This window comes from Colius striatus, chromosome 19 (genome assembly GCF_028858725.1).
Source record: "Colius striatus isolate bColStr4 chromosome 19, bColStr4.1.hap1, whole genome shotgun sequence".
Classification (NCBI taxonomy): Eukaryota; Metazoa; Chordata; class Aves; order Coliiformes; family Coliidae; genus Colius; species Colius striatus.
The window spans coordinates 3,754,104-3,769,733 of record NC_084777.1 but is presented as its reverse complement, the minus strand read 5'-3'; the positions used below and the strand labels follow the sequence as shown (position 1 = coordinate 3,769,733).

Below are 15,630 nucleotides of genomic sequence, written 5' to 3'. Positions count from 1 at the left end.
TGGCAGGGGGATGGAGCCTTTGTCCCCCGGCCATGTGCTATTTACTGCCGTCTCTGCATCCTCGCCGCAGGGCACGGGGGCTGCCAGGCCATACGAGACCGTGGTGATGAACATGCAGCCTGACCTACTTACAGCCTGGGCCCTGGGACTTTCTGGAATTCATCCTCTTGGAAACACAACGTGTCATTTCCAGGCAGTAGGATCCACACTGGATGAGGACGTTGTCCCAAGCTCCGGCGGGTCTGTGACAGCGGGATTGCTGTAACTGCCTCTGAGCGGTGCTTGCCGCTGCTTATCAACACACAGGCTCCATCCAACTCCACTTGCCACTGATGTGCTGCTCAGTATACTTCAGGCCTTACACATCATTATTTCATTGACAGGACAGGATTTGTTTTCCCTTCCCTTAATTCACAGCTTCCCCCCCCCCCCCCCCCAAAAGAACCCCCAACCTCATTAAAATGTTGCTCCTTGCAACTGGGAGCAAAGTGCAGCTTAATCCATCCTGCCAGGAAAGGCAGTTGCCCTGTAGAAACCCCCTTGAAGTCTCCATGCAGGGACAGAAGGAGAAGGATAATAAAAAGACATGGAATTAGGAGGTGCAGTGTCTCATTTCAGAGCAGAGGAAGGGCCTGTGGATGGTGACAGGGTAGTAATGCAAACCCCCTTTGGAGCACCCCAGAAGGATCAACCTAAGTGGATTAATGTGAAGACAGAGAAGAAATGACTTTAGTTGTTTCCCTAATTCGATTCCATTTCTTTTTATGCAGCATCTTCATAGCATCTTCAGCCAGAGCAGCAATAACAGCCAAGGGCTGCTCTGGCAAAGTGCTCACCAGTCCAGGCAGCTCAGTGGGAGGGAGGAATACGAGTGCTGGCCTTGAGGATTTGATTTCCCAAATCATCAGGAGATCACACACCATTTTTTCTCCCTTTCTTTCCAATGTCACTGTTACTGTTTTCCCCAGGGTTTCCTCCAACCTTCTCTGTAAGATGCTGAGTCGGATTCTAATCCCACACTGCTTTTATAGCACTGTAACTCTGAGCTCACACTGGTTTTACACTGGTGCAGCTCCACTTCTTTCAACTGAGTAAATTCCTGATTTATGTTTGGGTAAATGACAGCAGAAATAGGCCCATGGTGTTTCCTGGAGCTATGCCTGGCTCACAGCACGGTGAGGAAGAGAAAGATCAGGTCCCTTGCATTGCAAATGGTGTAGAAAACTGTCATTAAATTACACTTAGACCCTTAATTTCAACAATACTTCTGCTCTCTTGTAAGAAATGGACTGTCAGAGTCACAAATACATGGGAGGAGATCAGCCAGGAGCTCAGGGAGGCCAGGACATGTGGTTCTGCTGCATCTGGGCAGGGTGCAGCCCCTGTTCCCTTCTGGTATATCATTGCCTTGATTTATCCTCTGTGATGTGAAAGGATGTAACCAGCAGCACAATACCTGCCTCTGAGGCTGCTCCCTTCCCCTTGACACAGGCAGGCACAACACCCCCAGTTCACTCCTGAGCTCTTTATGCAACACCTGATCCCCATCAGACAGCTGCCATTAAAAGCAGCTCCCCTGGCTGCAGGACAGAGGTGCTGGATTGGCACCAGGCATCAGTGTTGGGGGTGGTCTATGCCCCTGCATCCCACCACAGGCACTGCTGGGTGAGACCAGAGATGCCACATGCAGGGGATCCTACAGAGCTGGGCTCTCCACTCAGGCAAGTCTCATCCTCACTTGGTGCTACTGGTATAGGCACTGTTGTAATTAATGACTGTGACAGCCTCTGATTTATCACAGATTGGAGAGTTTTTCCTCTCTTTTTCTCTAGGAAAGAGCTGGGACAGAGATGGGGGGATGAAGGCAGGCTGGCAGCCTGCAGGGATGGAGCCCTTTGCCTCTTTGGTTGTTGTCTTTGCTTAGATGTGGGTCTGGCTTTGTGGATGGAGGTCCCTCAGCTGCCCCAGCCTCTGTGTTGTGCCCTAAGGAGCCTTTTGCTGTGGTGCAAAGCCACCAGCCACATGTGGAGGTGTGTGATGGCCAAATAGCAAATTACTTGGTCATTTGGTGCCACCTGTAGCTCTCCCAGCTTTTCTGTACCCTAGCCCAGGTAGGCCCTTGCTGGTGCACATGGAGAAGAAAGAAGAAGTGCTTACCTACAGCCACTTTCCCCCTGCTATGAAGTGGTGCAGGCAAGTGAGTGATGCTGCAGTCCCTCAGCAGACCTCAGGCTGGGACAGTCTTTGGGCACAGAAGAGCAGTGGAGGGAAGAAGGTCTAGGTGTCCCAACTCCCATTTTTGGGTGCCAGAGCTCCCCTTGGAAAGCCTGGCAAGCATAAATGAGTGTAGCTATATTGTTTTTATAGGGCTGTGCTGATTTATGCTGCCTGAGGACCATTTGTCATTGCCCAGCCTGCTGGATAAACATTTCCCCTTCATTCACACCCAGCATAGCACCAGCTCCTCCTTTGAGCTTCTCTCCTTGCTGCTCCTTCTCCTCCTGCTCTGTAGAGTGAGAGAAAGCACTGACAGCACAAGTATCCTGACCAGCCTGGCTCAGGGCCCTGGGGCTCTGCAGGGACCCCTCACCCTCCCCAGCCTCTCAGACAGACCCAGGAGGATGAGATGCCCCAAGCTGACATCAGCAGAGTAAAATACAGCCCTGGCAGTAACCTGATAGAACTTGCTGGTAATTTGGGGTTGGGGAAAGGAGGGGAGGAGGAAGCACTGAAAAAAGGAGGCATTGCAAGTACACTTATTTCAGAGCATTGCTGGGAAGACCATTAGGAAACCCACTGGATTATTTTTCACATTCTTCAGTGCAAAACTAGTGCATTTTATGAGCACTATCAATAACAGCTATGGTATTCCTAATGCTACAGTTGCCACATATATAATATTTAAATCACATTTGTGGCTGACAGAGACCTATGGATATTCTCCATCCCAACAGGCTATTACAGTTCATATCATGTCTGTCATATAAACATTATGAATCATTTCCCACTATCTTTATGGGGGCTACATTGACATAGTCAGAAAGGCTCTGGGTACTGCCAGCTGCTGCATATTTATGTACACCTTATGTATATGTATGTGAATGGAGGGAGATTTATACAACAATCATCAGTAATAAATGCCTATGATAAAGCATATTATCTTCACACTTCATTTGCAAAGTGGTTTGTATGCAGGGATGAGGAAAAGGCTGGCAGAGAAGGCTCTGGCAAGTGACTGGGTCACATCCTCAAGCCCTGGTGTAAATTGGGTGGTTTCTACCCTGAGGCTGATGAGCAGCAGTCAAGAAGGAGCTTCAGGTGGTGTCCAAGCACTGCTTTGGTCAGTGTGTTGCTGGCTTGCATCAAATGAGCCACTGATGCTCCATGTGCTTTCCTCAAAGAGCTGTGAGTCTCATAGCTCATGCACTGCATTTCATCTTCCATCTGTTAATGCTTTCTTTGCTAGTTTCCTGGGCAGTCGAGCCCTGGTCTGGGTGATGAGATGAAATAAGGAGTTCTCCAGGTGCTATAAAAGGCAGAACTAGACTTTCCATTTACAGAGTCTTTTTGCAAAGCAGTTAATTAAACCACTGCCCCTGAAAACCAGGTGAGACATGCTAAACCCAATCCACCAGCAAAGCACAAGAGAGGAAGCAACTTCCCCTAGGATTATTCAAGCTAGACCCAGACAAGAGCCCAGGTGCCCTGAGACCTCTTTTCCAAACCTGTTTTTAACTGCTTGAACACTTTATTAAGACTTGCTCCATATGAAGAGACAGGCAAGAACAAATGCAACTTTTTATGGCTTAGAAGTGAGGAGGCTTTAATAAGCATTTAATGCCCAGTTCTGAGGCAGCTGGAAGAGCAGCACTGTGCTTCTGACTGTGCAATACACTATTTTATCTGAGCAGCCTCCAAAACAAGGGAGAATGCAGTGTCTCTGCCTGTTCTTGGCGTGGGAACGTGGCTCTCCAGTTCCAGCAGATGAAATAAATCATGTGCATTTCACTTCATAAACAAACATCATCAGCCTGTTATATGCTGCTGGAAAAAAAAACCCCTCAACCAAAGCGGTTTGAATCTGCAGCACTTGGAGAAATGTCATGTTATTTTGAGTTTTTGCTGGTTTGCATGTGTTTGTGCTTCCCCAAGGAGAGGGGACCCAGCCCCTGCAGCTGTCTGGGCTTGCAGGGATGCTTCTGGTGTGTCTGACAGATGCTGAGAGGTTCTGGCCACATGCTTTGGGGATTACCTCCACTTTCAGACTGCAGGGTCTCTGTGTGATGCCATGGCTTCTGATTTGTCTCCCAAAATACCCCCATGTCTCTGTTAGCTGCAAGAGAGGGAGGAAAAGCAGTGCATGAGCTTCTCTTGCCCCTGGAAACGAGACAAAGACAGTCCAGATATACCCCAGATAGAAAGTTCCACGGTGCATGGATGTTGCAGCAGCCTGTAGCTCTCCTGGGGAGGAGAGGTAATACAGATCCAAAGGTTCCAAGGTCCTGGAACCTGCAGTGACTTTAGGGGGAGCAGGTTACTGGAGTGGAGGACAAGCCTGGGAAAGTTCTACAAAGTGTGCACGAGTGGAAAGCATCTCTCCTTGGCTGCATTTGGGTTTTCAGCTCACAGAACCACATTGCCAGTCCCACACTACCTTCTTGGGGAGGGATTCTGTGGCCATAAGCCACAGGCCAGCAGCTGCAACCATGCTTGTCCCCACCTCTCCCACTCATGGCAGCTTCGCCCCTCCTGTGCTGGGGGAGATGGAGCCCAGACATGGCCTTGGAGCTTCTCCTGTTCTTTCTCGCTCTGACTTTGTACTCATTCTGTCTTTAATTTGTAATAAAATGCAGCCAGGGAGTGAAATAGAAATTTCTAACTGTGCAGGAGGGCATGAAACAGTAGGGAAAGCACAGAAGGTTTTGCTTTTGTCCCATCAGATAATTCTGGGTTACAGACAAGATAAGCTGGAATCACTTAGGAAAAAATAATCATGGAATGGGGAGGGGTGGATGGGACCTTTAGAGTCTAGTCCAACCCTCCTGCTAAAGCAGTTTCCCCTCGACCAGGGGGCACAGGAATGTGTCCAGGAGGGTTTGGAAACCTCCCAAGAAGGAGCCTGTAAAAAACCTTTTCCTTTGTAATTAATTAAAGACATTAATAAAAGCTGTGACTTCCAAATCCCCTTCCTGGACACAAATGCCCAGTTTGGCAGGCAGTCTCAGATCTCAGCCCCCTCCCCAAGCAACTGAGAATCTACTCTTGCTGATGCTCACACACACCAAAATCCCTTTGCCCCAACTGTCTTCATCACACGTGGCAGCAACAGAGGGAGGGTGAGGATGGAGGGAGGAGCTTTTGCCTCATTGACTCTGGTATGTGAATGAACAGAGCAAATCCACCTAGAATTGAGTGATGGCACTGAAAAGTGGTCAGCTGAGGACAGGCAGACCCCAAAGGATCTCGTCACACAAGCCTGCCTTCCTTAGGATCCCAGGCTGAAGGGTATTTCCATTACCCAAGGGCAGAGAGAACAAGAGCCCCTGAGTTTCACAAGCCAGCTCTCCCAGACAGTGTAGGACCTTCAAGCGTCCCTGCATCGAGCAGATGCACAAGCCAATGACCTGCAAAAATTATCTTAACATCCCCCCATCACCCCCCATGATGATTTAAGTCCTTAGCTGGGAAGTGCAGAGCTGAAGTTGAGCACAGCATTAGGCAGCCTGGTAGAGCTTATTAAATTAATAGTGCATTAAAGAACTGGGGGGAGGGAGGGGAAAAAGGGAAAGGGGAGGTTTGTAACATCACAGAAATATCCTTGCTACCTTCTGGCATCTTCAAGAGACTGGAAATGTGGGACTGCATCCAGCTGTCTTCTCTGGGGCAAAATTCCTTTGGCTTCTGTGGGAGGTTTTACCCAAATAAGGACTGCAGGATCAGACCTGTTATTGTCACTGCAATTAACATTTAGATCCACATCTAACATGAACTGTTACAGGCTGGTTAGGGAGAAATTTAATTTGCTCTAAACAGCTTGATGGGAGAGGAGCGTGAAATGTCCTGGTTATGGTAATTTCATGTGTTAGAGTCTACAAAGGTGGATTTTCAGCCATGGGTCTAATAACCCTGATATCTGCTGCAGCTCTCAACCCAAGTGTGTTTGGGGATCCTAAGGTTTGAGGCCAGATCCCCACCTGTGCTGGGTGGTGGGGTGAGCTGTTTACACCAGCCTGTCTGATCACCATGGATGTGCTCAAAGCTGTGAGGGCTCACACTGTCACAGCACCGAGGACTCAGATGGCACTCGTGTGCTACAGGGAGGTGGGGGCCTGGACCTGCCCCAGCGAGGCACGGAGGGGTGTTGCCCTTAGATGTGTTTTCCCTCATCAGCCACAACTATGAGCTTCAGTTGATGTACCAGGAACAATCCCCAACTTTCTTTTCTATCTTTATGTAATTCCTTTTCTTCCCTTTTCTCCCAGGAGTTAATGCAACTCAGCCATAAAAACTGACTTGGAGATGAAACTTGGCATTTAAGGTCCCAGCCCGGGAGCAAATGAAGTTACCAGTTATAAACACACACCAAAATCTGTTTGGACATGCTGAAATTACAGGAGCAGAGGATAAAAAGGATCCAAGATGTTTGATTCTGTTTTAACTTCTGCAGCTCTGCGTGAGTGGCAGTTTGCAGCCTCTTGCGTGACGCAAGATGGGTCTTCTTGGTGTTTCTTCTTCTTCTTCTACTCGTAATTAAAGCTGATGAATTGCAATGAGTCGCTTGCTGTGCCAGGGACGAGGCAGGGGAGCCTGAGCTGGTCCACACCAGGATGCTGTGGGCTTGCCAGCTGCACAACCTTCATCCAACTGCTTGCGTGTGGGTCTGCCCGGGAGGAAAGGCAGGGTCTACCCCCTGGCAGAAGAACAGGCAAGAGTTGTAAGAGAAATCAGCTACTAGGGCTTTTCCAGGGCCTCTCCTGTGTGGCTTTAGATACTACAGTGACAGGTATGAGATAGACTGATAAGTGCACGGGGGTGAGAGACGAGGATATGGCAATGCAAGATAAAAGGCTTCATTTTTATAGGAGGAGATGCTTGATTGCTAATATTTATGACACGAGATACTTTGCCAATTAAAGAAATCGTGGCAGATAAGAGGCTCGAGGAGCTCCATGGCAGCAGCAGTGCAACCCTGTGCTCTGGCAACTTCTCCCCATCCCTGTTGTAAACCAAGAGGGTGATGGGTGTCCTGGCTCTCCCAGCTCCCCCCGATTGATTCCCCTGACCCCACGGGCTGCAGGAGAGCTGGGCTCCACTTGTGCCAGCAGAAACCTCCTGCAATTGCCCGTGATGTCATTTGAGGCTCCCTGTGTGGCTGTTGCTCCCCACTGCACGTGAGCAGCTGTGGCCCTGGCCTAAGCCTGTTTGTTATGCACGTCCCGGCCCTCGAGAGCGAGGGTCGATACGATGTTTAATATGCTTCATGCATAGCAGAGTTGCTTTGGTCCATCAAGTCACTAATACACATTCTTCCAGGGCTGAGTATCGTTTATTAAAGCTGGAGGCACGCCGGGGAGGGGGGGGCAGGCCCCGGCTGAGCTGGGAAGCATCCAGCGGTGCCGGCTGCCGAGGGCAGAGTTTGCAGACGGGCTGCAGAGTTATTTGCCGTGCCTCACTTATGGAAAATGAAACAAATCCTGCTCTCAACGCTGACCACCGTGTGACCCCTTTCCTTTGGGGACAGGGCTGAGGGTCTCACCGGCAGGGCACAGCTGCCATTGCTCCAAGAGCCCCCAAAAACCTCCCGAGGCTGCCGCTACGGAGCTCCACAACCCATTTAATCCCCCTCCCCATCATTTTAACCCATTATATTTCCCCCCTCGCTTTAACTCTCTCCGTTTCGCCCTCGCCTTTAGCCCCCGGCAGTTTAACCCCTCGCTCCCCGTCGCTTTAACCCCCCTCCCCGAGCAGCGGCTGCCGCGGGGGCGTGGCCAAGGGGGCGTGGCTTGTCGCCGGGGGCGTGGCCTGGGCGCGGGGGCGGGGCCGGCGGCGCGCGCTCCCCCCCTGCGCGGGCCCCGCCGCGGAGCCGATCGCGCCCCGCGGAGCCGAGCGGCCGAGTTCACGTTGTTGGGAGTTTGCAACAACTCCGCGGCCTCGGCTGCTGCGCGGGGTGCTGCCTTCCCCGCCTCCTCTCCTCCTCCTCCTCCTCCTCCGCCCCTTGGGCTTGTTTTTTTTTTTCCCTTCCTCCTTTTTTTTCCCTCCCTCCCCCCTCCCTCTCCCCCCTTTCGCTTTGATTTCGTTCTCCTCCCCTCCGCGCGCCCTGCGTGTGTGTGTTTTTCGCCGCCGATCTTCACCAAAGCTCCTTGGCATGAGTTAAGCACCAGCTATGGACACCAAACACTTCCTGCCGCTGGGTGAGTTTTGTTCCGAAAAAGATTCTCCATTCCGACGGCGGTGCGGTGGCGAAGCGGGGGGGGGAGGGAAACGGGCGTGTGTGTGTGTGTGTTTAAAACACATAAAATAAGCTCCTGAGCTGCCCTCTGCACCGCTTCCCCTTCCAGCTGCCCGCCCCGGGCAGGGGGCGAGCGGGGGATGCGCTGAGCCCCTTCCCCGGGGAGGCCGGGGGAGAGTTGGTGGTAGCGCCGGGGAAAGTGCCGGGCGGGCCTGCCCCGTGGCCCCCGCTTCCCTCCTCCCTTCCCCCGTGGTGCTGGGCGTTATTTGCGGTGCGGTGCGGTTTGGAGGCGCGGGCCGGGGGGAGCAGCGGCGCGAGCGGTGTTTTCAAACGGGGCAGCCGGGCTCGGCCGGCGCAGTCCCCTCCCCGCCCGGGGCTGCTTCTGCAGAGAGCTTGGCAGCTCCGCAGCGTTGCTTTCCCCCTCACGCGTTTCTCTCTCGGTTTATTTTATTTAAAAGTATGATTTATTTTTTCCCCTTCTCTCTCTTCTCCTCCCACGCCGGTGTCTGGGGTGCGGGGCCGGGGAACGGGGACCCCCGTGCTGTGTCCGCATCGGCCCCTCTGCTCGCCTCGGCGCTCGCAGCCTGGGACTCTCCTGCCTCTTTGTATTTCCCCCTTTTCTTTTTCCTCCTCCTTTTTAGTTACATTAAAACCCTCTTTCCAGCTGGAGTTTGCCATCGTTTCGGTGACTGAGTCAAGTCCTGGCTTGCAAGGGCGAATGCCTCCTTGCGTCTCGGTTTCAGGAGAAGTGATATTGCAAAGCTCAGGGCTCAGGCTTAGGGGGAAGAAAAGTTTTAGCGAAGTAGCCCGGCGCCAAGGCCAGGAGAGGAGGAAGAGGGACAAATCCTGCCACCTCTGTCACCGCTCTGTGCAACGGTGTGTGGGCTCGGAGCCTCCAGCGGAGCCATGGCCAGCGATAGCATCCACTCCAGCTTCCCTGGGCTTTAAATCTGTGCTCAGCCTCTGCTAGTGTGTGGCGGTGTGTTTTCTTTCTTGGTTTCTGTTGCTTTATTTGTAGTGTATTTAAGGACTGCAGCCCCAGTTGTTTGTTTCTAACAGCAGAGTCAATATCAACACTTCCATAAGGTCCCCAGGTAGCCCGGAGGGTTTCCAGGTCTGACGTGGTCTGGGGGCTTTGGCAGGGACAGCCTGGCCCTGTGGGCTGGCAGGTCTTCAGCTGGCACCTACTTTCCCCCAAAATCGTGGGTTTGATTGTGCTGGGAGGTGGGAAGTGCTGGTGGGTTGATGTCCCCAGAGTTGCTCCGGGGCTGAGAGCATCTCACCCACAGTGTCCCCCGGGAGCAGGGCTTGCTTCCAAAAAGTCAGGCCGTCTCCTTTTGGGTGGATCACACGCAGGGGTGGGGGATCCTCCCTCACAAACACACCTGCTGAAGCAGAAAGTGCCCATCTCTTACCGTTTAACCTTAGGGCTGGCTGTTTTGAGTAGTTACGTTTCCTCTGATGCTTTTGTGTGCTGACCGTCCAAACCTCTCTTGGTGTGAGCAGGATCGGGCTCCTTCGCCTATACTCGTGTTTTCTTTCAGACCTGAGCTCTCCTGTTAGATGCTAAAGAGTACTTTGTGTTATTAGTCATGTTGGCTTTGAAGGGGGAGGAGAGGGGGGAGTGTGTGTCACCTTGCTGCTGGCTCAGGGACGGGGTTTCACGCTGGTGCGACTGAAAAACAACTGATTTGTCTGCTCGTTTATAAACGTACATGTGCACATGATGGGGAGAGAGAGGGGTGGGTCTTTGCAGCATGCTGGGAGCATCCAGAGGAAAAACAAGGCAGTTACCCCAGGACAGCAGTGGGGGTGAGGGGTTCTAACATCGTGTTGCTGGTTGAGGAGAAAATCCGTCTGTCTGCAGGAGCTGGGGAGGGTGTGTGGTCTGTGCTGGGGTCAGCTGTGTGTTGTTCTGCTGCAGAAGCAGCTCCTAAACTTTATCCATCTGCCTTTGGTCACTGAAAACTGGGAAAAGTCAGCTTTGGTTGTAAGGGCTCTGCAGGGTTTGGGAGGGGGGGATCTTGGTCTGAGCATGGGAGGCATGTGTCAAGGGGGTTGCACTGGATGATCTTTCCAGGTCCCTTCCAACCCTTAAGATTGTGTGATTCTGTGAAAGTAAAAGTAGAGACCCTCTCAGTGAAACCAGAGCAGAGCTGGGTGTGTTTTGGAGGTGGCATGGTCCAAAGCCCGCTGGGTCATGACTTTGCAGGGTACCAGGGTGTTTTGCCAGCCTCGTGTCATGGTTAAGAGCTGGCATTTGCAAGCCAAGGAGAAAAAAATAGCTAAGCTTGTGGAGTTTGTTTCCCTGCACACCAGTCTGGGCCTGAGCTGGTGAACAGGAGCAACTGGGCACTAGAATCAGGTTCCGTTTCTGTCTGGCCCCATCAAAACCCCAACCCAGTTTGGCCTAAAAAGGATAACCTGGTAGAGAGAGGCTCCTGGCCGAGTCCTGCCCGTGGTCAGACTCGGATAACCCTGCTGATGTCATGGGTGGAAGCGTGGCCAGCGCTGGGCACTTTTAATAGTAGTATCTCATTTTCCTGCTTGTGTTGGGAGCTGCTGGCAGATGCCAGGCAGAGGCTGCCCACGAGGACAGCACGTCCCTGGGCATCTCCCGGCCTGGATGTTGTCCTGCAGCTCTGTTTTCTATCCCACTCCTGAGACAACCTGCAGCTTGATTGTGGGGGCTGTGGGCAGCAGGGCTGCCTGTGCCTACCCCATGCAGCCTTCCCTTGGTGAGGCTCATAAACACCTTGGGGTCTAGTGGATGCTGCTTTAGAAGCTGTCTGGGGCTACAGGTCTGCCTTTAGCAGGTTTTGAATGATGGGGGATGTTGCTGTTGTTCCTCTTTGGGGGGGGGGGGGGGGGCTGTGCTGTCTCTCCAAGAGGAGGGAAAATTAACAAAAAGCCATCATGCAAGTGCTTGCAAGGCTGGGGGGGGGATCCCACATCCCCAGCCTGTGGGGGTGCACGTGCTTTGTATGGGGCCAGACTGGGGACTGATGTGCAAACCAGGGAACTTGGATCCTCAGGTAGCTGCTTCTTCCCAAGACTCTGGCTATTGCAGTCCTTTCATTGCTTCATTTTCTTCTTTGGAGATGGGAACTCCTGGGGAGCAAAAGCAGGATGATGAGCTTGGGGAGCCGTGTCATGAGGCTCAGCCTCATGGGAGGAAGAAACAGTTAACGGGTGTCCTAGTCTGCTGCTTCCCTCCCAGAGGTCAGTTCAGCAGGTTGCAACCTCTGAGAGTCCATCTTCCTACCCGTGCAGCCCTGCCAGGGCCGGCTGCAGCTGCTCAGGATGTGGGGTGAGGACTGGCCGTGCTGAGGACTGGCTGGAGCGGGAACGCCTCGGAGGAAAACAGCAAAACAACCCAAACCAACCCTCTCCCCGTGTCCGCCTGAGGAGAGAGGGGGATGATCCAGAGCCTGGGGGTGGAAGAAAGCGTGGGAGCGTGAGCATCTGTGGGACACCTTCATCCTGCATCCCCCAGCCGGTCCATCGGGCACGTGGATGTCATGCAGAACCCAGGGCAGCGTTGGTTTCGTGACACATCAACTGAGCGTGATCCTCAGTTCTACTGCGTGTAGCTTTAAAAACGTACAGTTGATATGAAAATCCATAGGGAGGGAAGATTCCAAGTGTCAGGGCTTGCCTGAGAATCTCTGTGAGGAAGGAGGAATCCTCTGCCCCACATCTGGAGCTGCCGGTGCCACAGCAGAGAGGAGCAAGACAGAAAGCAGAGTCACGTCCTGGCCTCTCCTGCTGACGAGTAGTGTAGGGCTCGACCTCTCCCAGTTGACATATGCAAAACAAGCTGAGAAGGAATTTTTGCCATTTTCAGAATCTGAGCTGTGACAGTTCAATAAATCCTCTGGGGGGTCCCTGAGTTTCCTCTGCCTCGTCCTGCTGTGTTGGAGACAGCGTTTGTGTTTCTCGTATTTCGGGCATTTTATTTGTTTAAGGGGGAGCAGGGGGGAGAAAGCCACAGAATTTTTTAGTTATTCATTGCAAATATTATCATTGGCATTTTGCTCCTGTTGGAAAAAAAACAGAAGAAGAAAAAAAAATCAAGGGGGAAATCAAAACATTTCACTGGAAAATATACTCTGGCTTTGTCCCACCCACGTCTTGGAGGAGAAAATAAATATTTGTTAAGAAACGGGTTAAAAACCTTTTTCTTGGGATATTGGTTTTTGGGAGCAAGGATGGATTCCCCTGCTGAATTTCTTATTTTTAAGGGTTTTATGTTTGCAGGATGGTTAAGAAAACAAACAGGGGAGCTGTGGGGCAGGAGCTTGGGCTTGAGGATAGTCTTTGGTCCTGCCTCTTGCATAGAGTGATTGTTCCTATGAGCATCCTGGTGCTTTTTTTTTGGGGAGGGGGTGGGGGGGGGGGACTGTGTGTGAGCAAAGTATTCCCCCTGAGGCTCTGGCTGCCTGAAATCACCAAATCGTTGTTGCTATAAATACCCTGTGTCCCTGCTGTGGGAGGTGGTGAGACAGCAAGAGGTGGTGGCCCTTGGCAAGGGGTTAAAGCCAGGATGGTGGCCGTGGAGCGGGGATGCCGAGGGGCTCCTCTCCCCTGAGCTGTGCTGATGGTGGTAACCAAACCCAGGGACACCTCAAATCACTGCTGGAGAAGCACTGGGTATTGCAGGGCCCTTCCCCTGGGAGCTCCATAACCTAACTGGGCTCTAATTAATCCCTGTTCCCTATCTCCAATCCCCAGCGTGTCTCCACACCATCACCTCCCTTGCTGGGAGAAGGAGCTGAGTCTCTCCTCCCTTGACCCGTGGGGATGCTCAGCAGAGCTGCTGGTGCAGGATCCAGCCCAGCAGTTCCATAATTGCTTCCTAAAAGGTCCAGGTGGGCTCTCAAAGTCAGAGTCGCTACAGAGCAATAGGGGAGGCAGCCTGGGTGGTTTTATTTTAATTGATTTTGTCAGGAGTTGCTGTATTTTATTACATTTAAAGACTAGACTCTGGAATAACTTTGAACGTTTGACACACACACAAAAAGCAGCTTTCTGACATTTTCCTCTTTGCCTGTCTTTTATTTTCCTTCTCCCCTTGCCTCCTCCTCAAAGGAGAGCGTGTGCCTGGAGGGGAGGACACAGGAGGAGGAGGAGGAGGAGGGAGGAGTGGTTGTGTCTCTCCAAAGGCTGCTCAGACATCAAGGCAGCTCGAAGCAGATGAAATAATATTGCAAATAAAGATTTAAAAAAAACCCCTACAGAAGGATCCCCACACATGCCAGCCAGCTCCAACTGCTGGAAGATTTTCAGACAGGAGCAATTTAGCCTGGGAAAAATGCTCTATTGTTGAGATGGAAGCTGGCTGTGAGAACTTGCCTTTTCTGACAACGTTTTGCTTAGCAAACGCAAAGCAAAGTCAGGGAAACAACCCGAGTTGTTCTGTTGAGAAGACAAGAGCATTACAAAATGGAGGGTGCTTTCTGAGATAAACAGAGGACAATCCCCTTGCAAGAAAAGGAAGAAAGGGCTCAAATTAAGCCCAAATGCAGCTCCCTTCCTTTGAAATTTTGTTTAACGTGGAGTTAAAAAATAATCCAGTTCAAACAGACCCCTGGGACACACAGAATGGTTGGGTTGGGTTGTTGGTTGGGCTTGTTTTTTTTCTTCTCCTCTTTTATTGTGATCTCCAATAAAAGTTTCAAGGTTGCACCTTGGGGCTGCAATTCCGATCGTGGCCCCGTTTGTGCCAGCTCCTGCCTCTGCACATCAGGAGGGGACGGATCTTGCCTTGCAAACTCATAGTCTGCCCAGATGAGAGAGATAGGAGGTGGGAAACTGAGGCACGAGGGTGCGTCTGAAGCTGGGAACGGGGCCCGGAGCGAAGGCGTGGGGTGGTTGTGAAACCCGGGCTGGGATGGTGGCTTCCAGCCCTCTGCAGCAGATCTGTCTGGGATCTGAGCTCCTCAGGGCTCTTGTGGGCTTTGGAGGGTCTCAAGCTCCTGGTAGCTAAAAATACCAACCCCAAACCTCAAGCTGCTTTTTGGCCTGGGAGCAAAGAAAAGCATGTAGGTAAGGTTGGTGTGTGAGCCAGGTGCTCCCAAACCACAGGGCGAGGAAGCAACACCCTAAATATTTGTTTTATTAAGCATCAGGAGCAGGGCTTGCATCCCCTTTCTGCTGTAAAGGGTTCTTCTTGCTATGGGTGTTGCTTCTTCTTTCAGGTCCCAGAGGATTTATGTTTCTGGAGTGAATCTCTTGGTTTTTGGTGGAGGTTGGTGATGTGTTTGGGTCTTGTCTAAGCCCTGTAACCCTTTACCCTGGATTGTGTCGGATGTGAGACTGGCTGCAGAGCCAAGAGATAAAAAGGTGCAATACTGGTATTTGTGACCAATAAAATGGTAATGGCATTCCCATCTGGTTGTTACTTTTGATGCTCTCCTCTTTTGTGGAGTTTTGGCTTTCTTCACCTTTTACAGACTTTAAAAAAAACCCCAAGAAATAAGGGGAGGGGAAGCTGTGGGCAGCCCTGTAGCCCCCTGAGGTTTACAGCCCTCTCAGCTCATGGAGCAAATCCTTTGTGCTGGGGCTGCCAGGAGTGGATTAGGGAGGGATGCCCTGTCTAGTCTCAACTGGCTGCACAGTGCTGGGCTCCAAGGCAGAAGCATTTGATTATTGTTTTTCCATTTTTAGCCAACAAGTAAGTGCTGGAAAGTTGGGGTTTGTGTTTGTTGGGTTGCTGGGGTTTTTTTTCCCCCCTTTCCTTTGTGTGAACTCTGTGGGCTGCCGTGGGACGGCGTTGTGGGCTGTGCGCCGGCTCCTACGTGCCCATTGTGGCGTGGCAATGAGGCAATGGCAGCGGTGAGGCAAGAGCGGAAGGAGAAGCATGGCAGAGGGGATGAGCTTCCAGCTGACATCTGCCCGGAGATGTGGAGGTGATGAAGTGGGGAGATGGGCTTGGCACAGGGTGCTGGCTCCCAGCCGGTGAGATTGGTGAGCAATAGCAAAGGCACAGAGGGCTACAGAGAGGAGCCGGGTCAGGGAGAGGCAGGATTGGGCCCAGGGGCATTGCATCGAGCTGGGGAAGCTGTTTTGGCTGCCCCTGGGGCAATAAGAGATGGATGAGAGTGGTTTGCCAAGCTCTGCAGCTTCCCTGCCCTGCATCTGTCCCACAGGACCCGTGTGCAGGTGGAGGCTCTTGCAGA

At 51.9% G+C, this 15,630-nt stretch overlaps 1 protein-coding gene across 1 annotated transcript in view; it reads left to right on the top strand.

Annotated features, from left to right (window-relative positions):
* The first annotated feature begins 8,074 nt into the window (after positions 1-8,074).
* Positions 8,075-15,630, top strand: part of RXRA (retinoid X receptor alpha) — a 110,347-nt gene continuing 102,791 nt past the window's right edge. Inside the window, exon 1 of the mRNA XM_062011622.1 lies at positions 8,075-8,411. Within this exon, the coding sequence (XP_061867606.1) occupies positions 8,384-8,411 (28 nt within the window). The 5' untranslated portion in view covers positions 8,075-8,383. The remainder of the gene's footprint in view (positions 8,412-15,630) is intronic.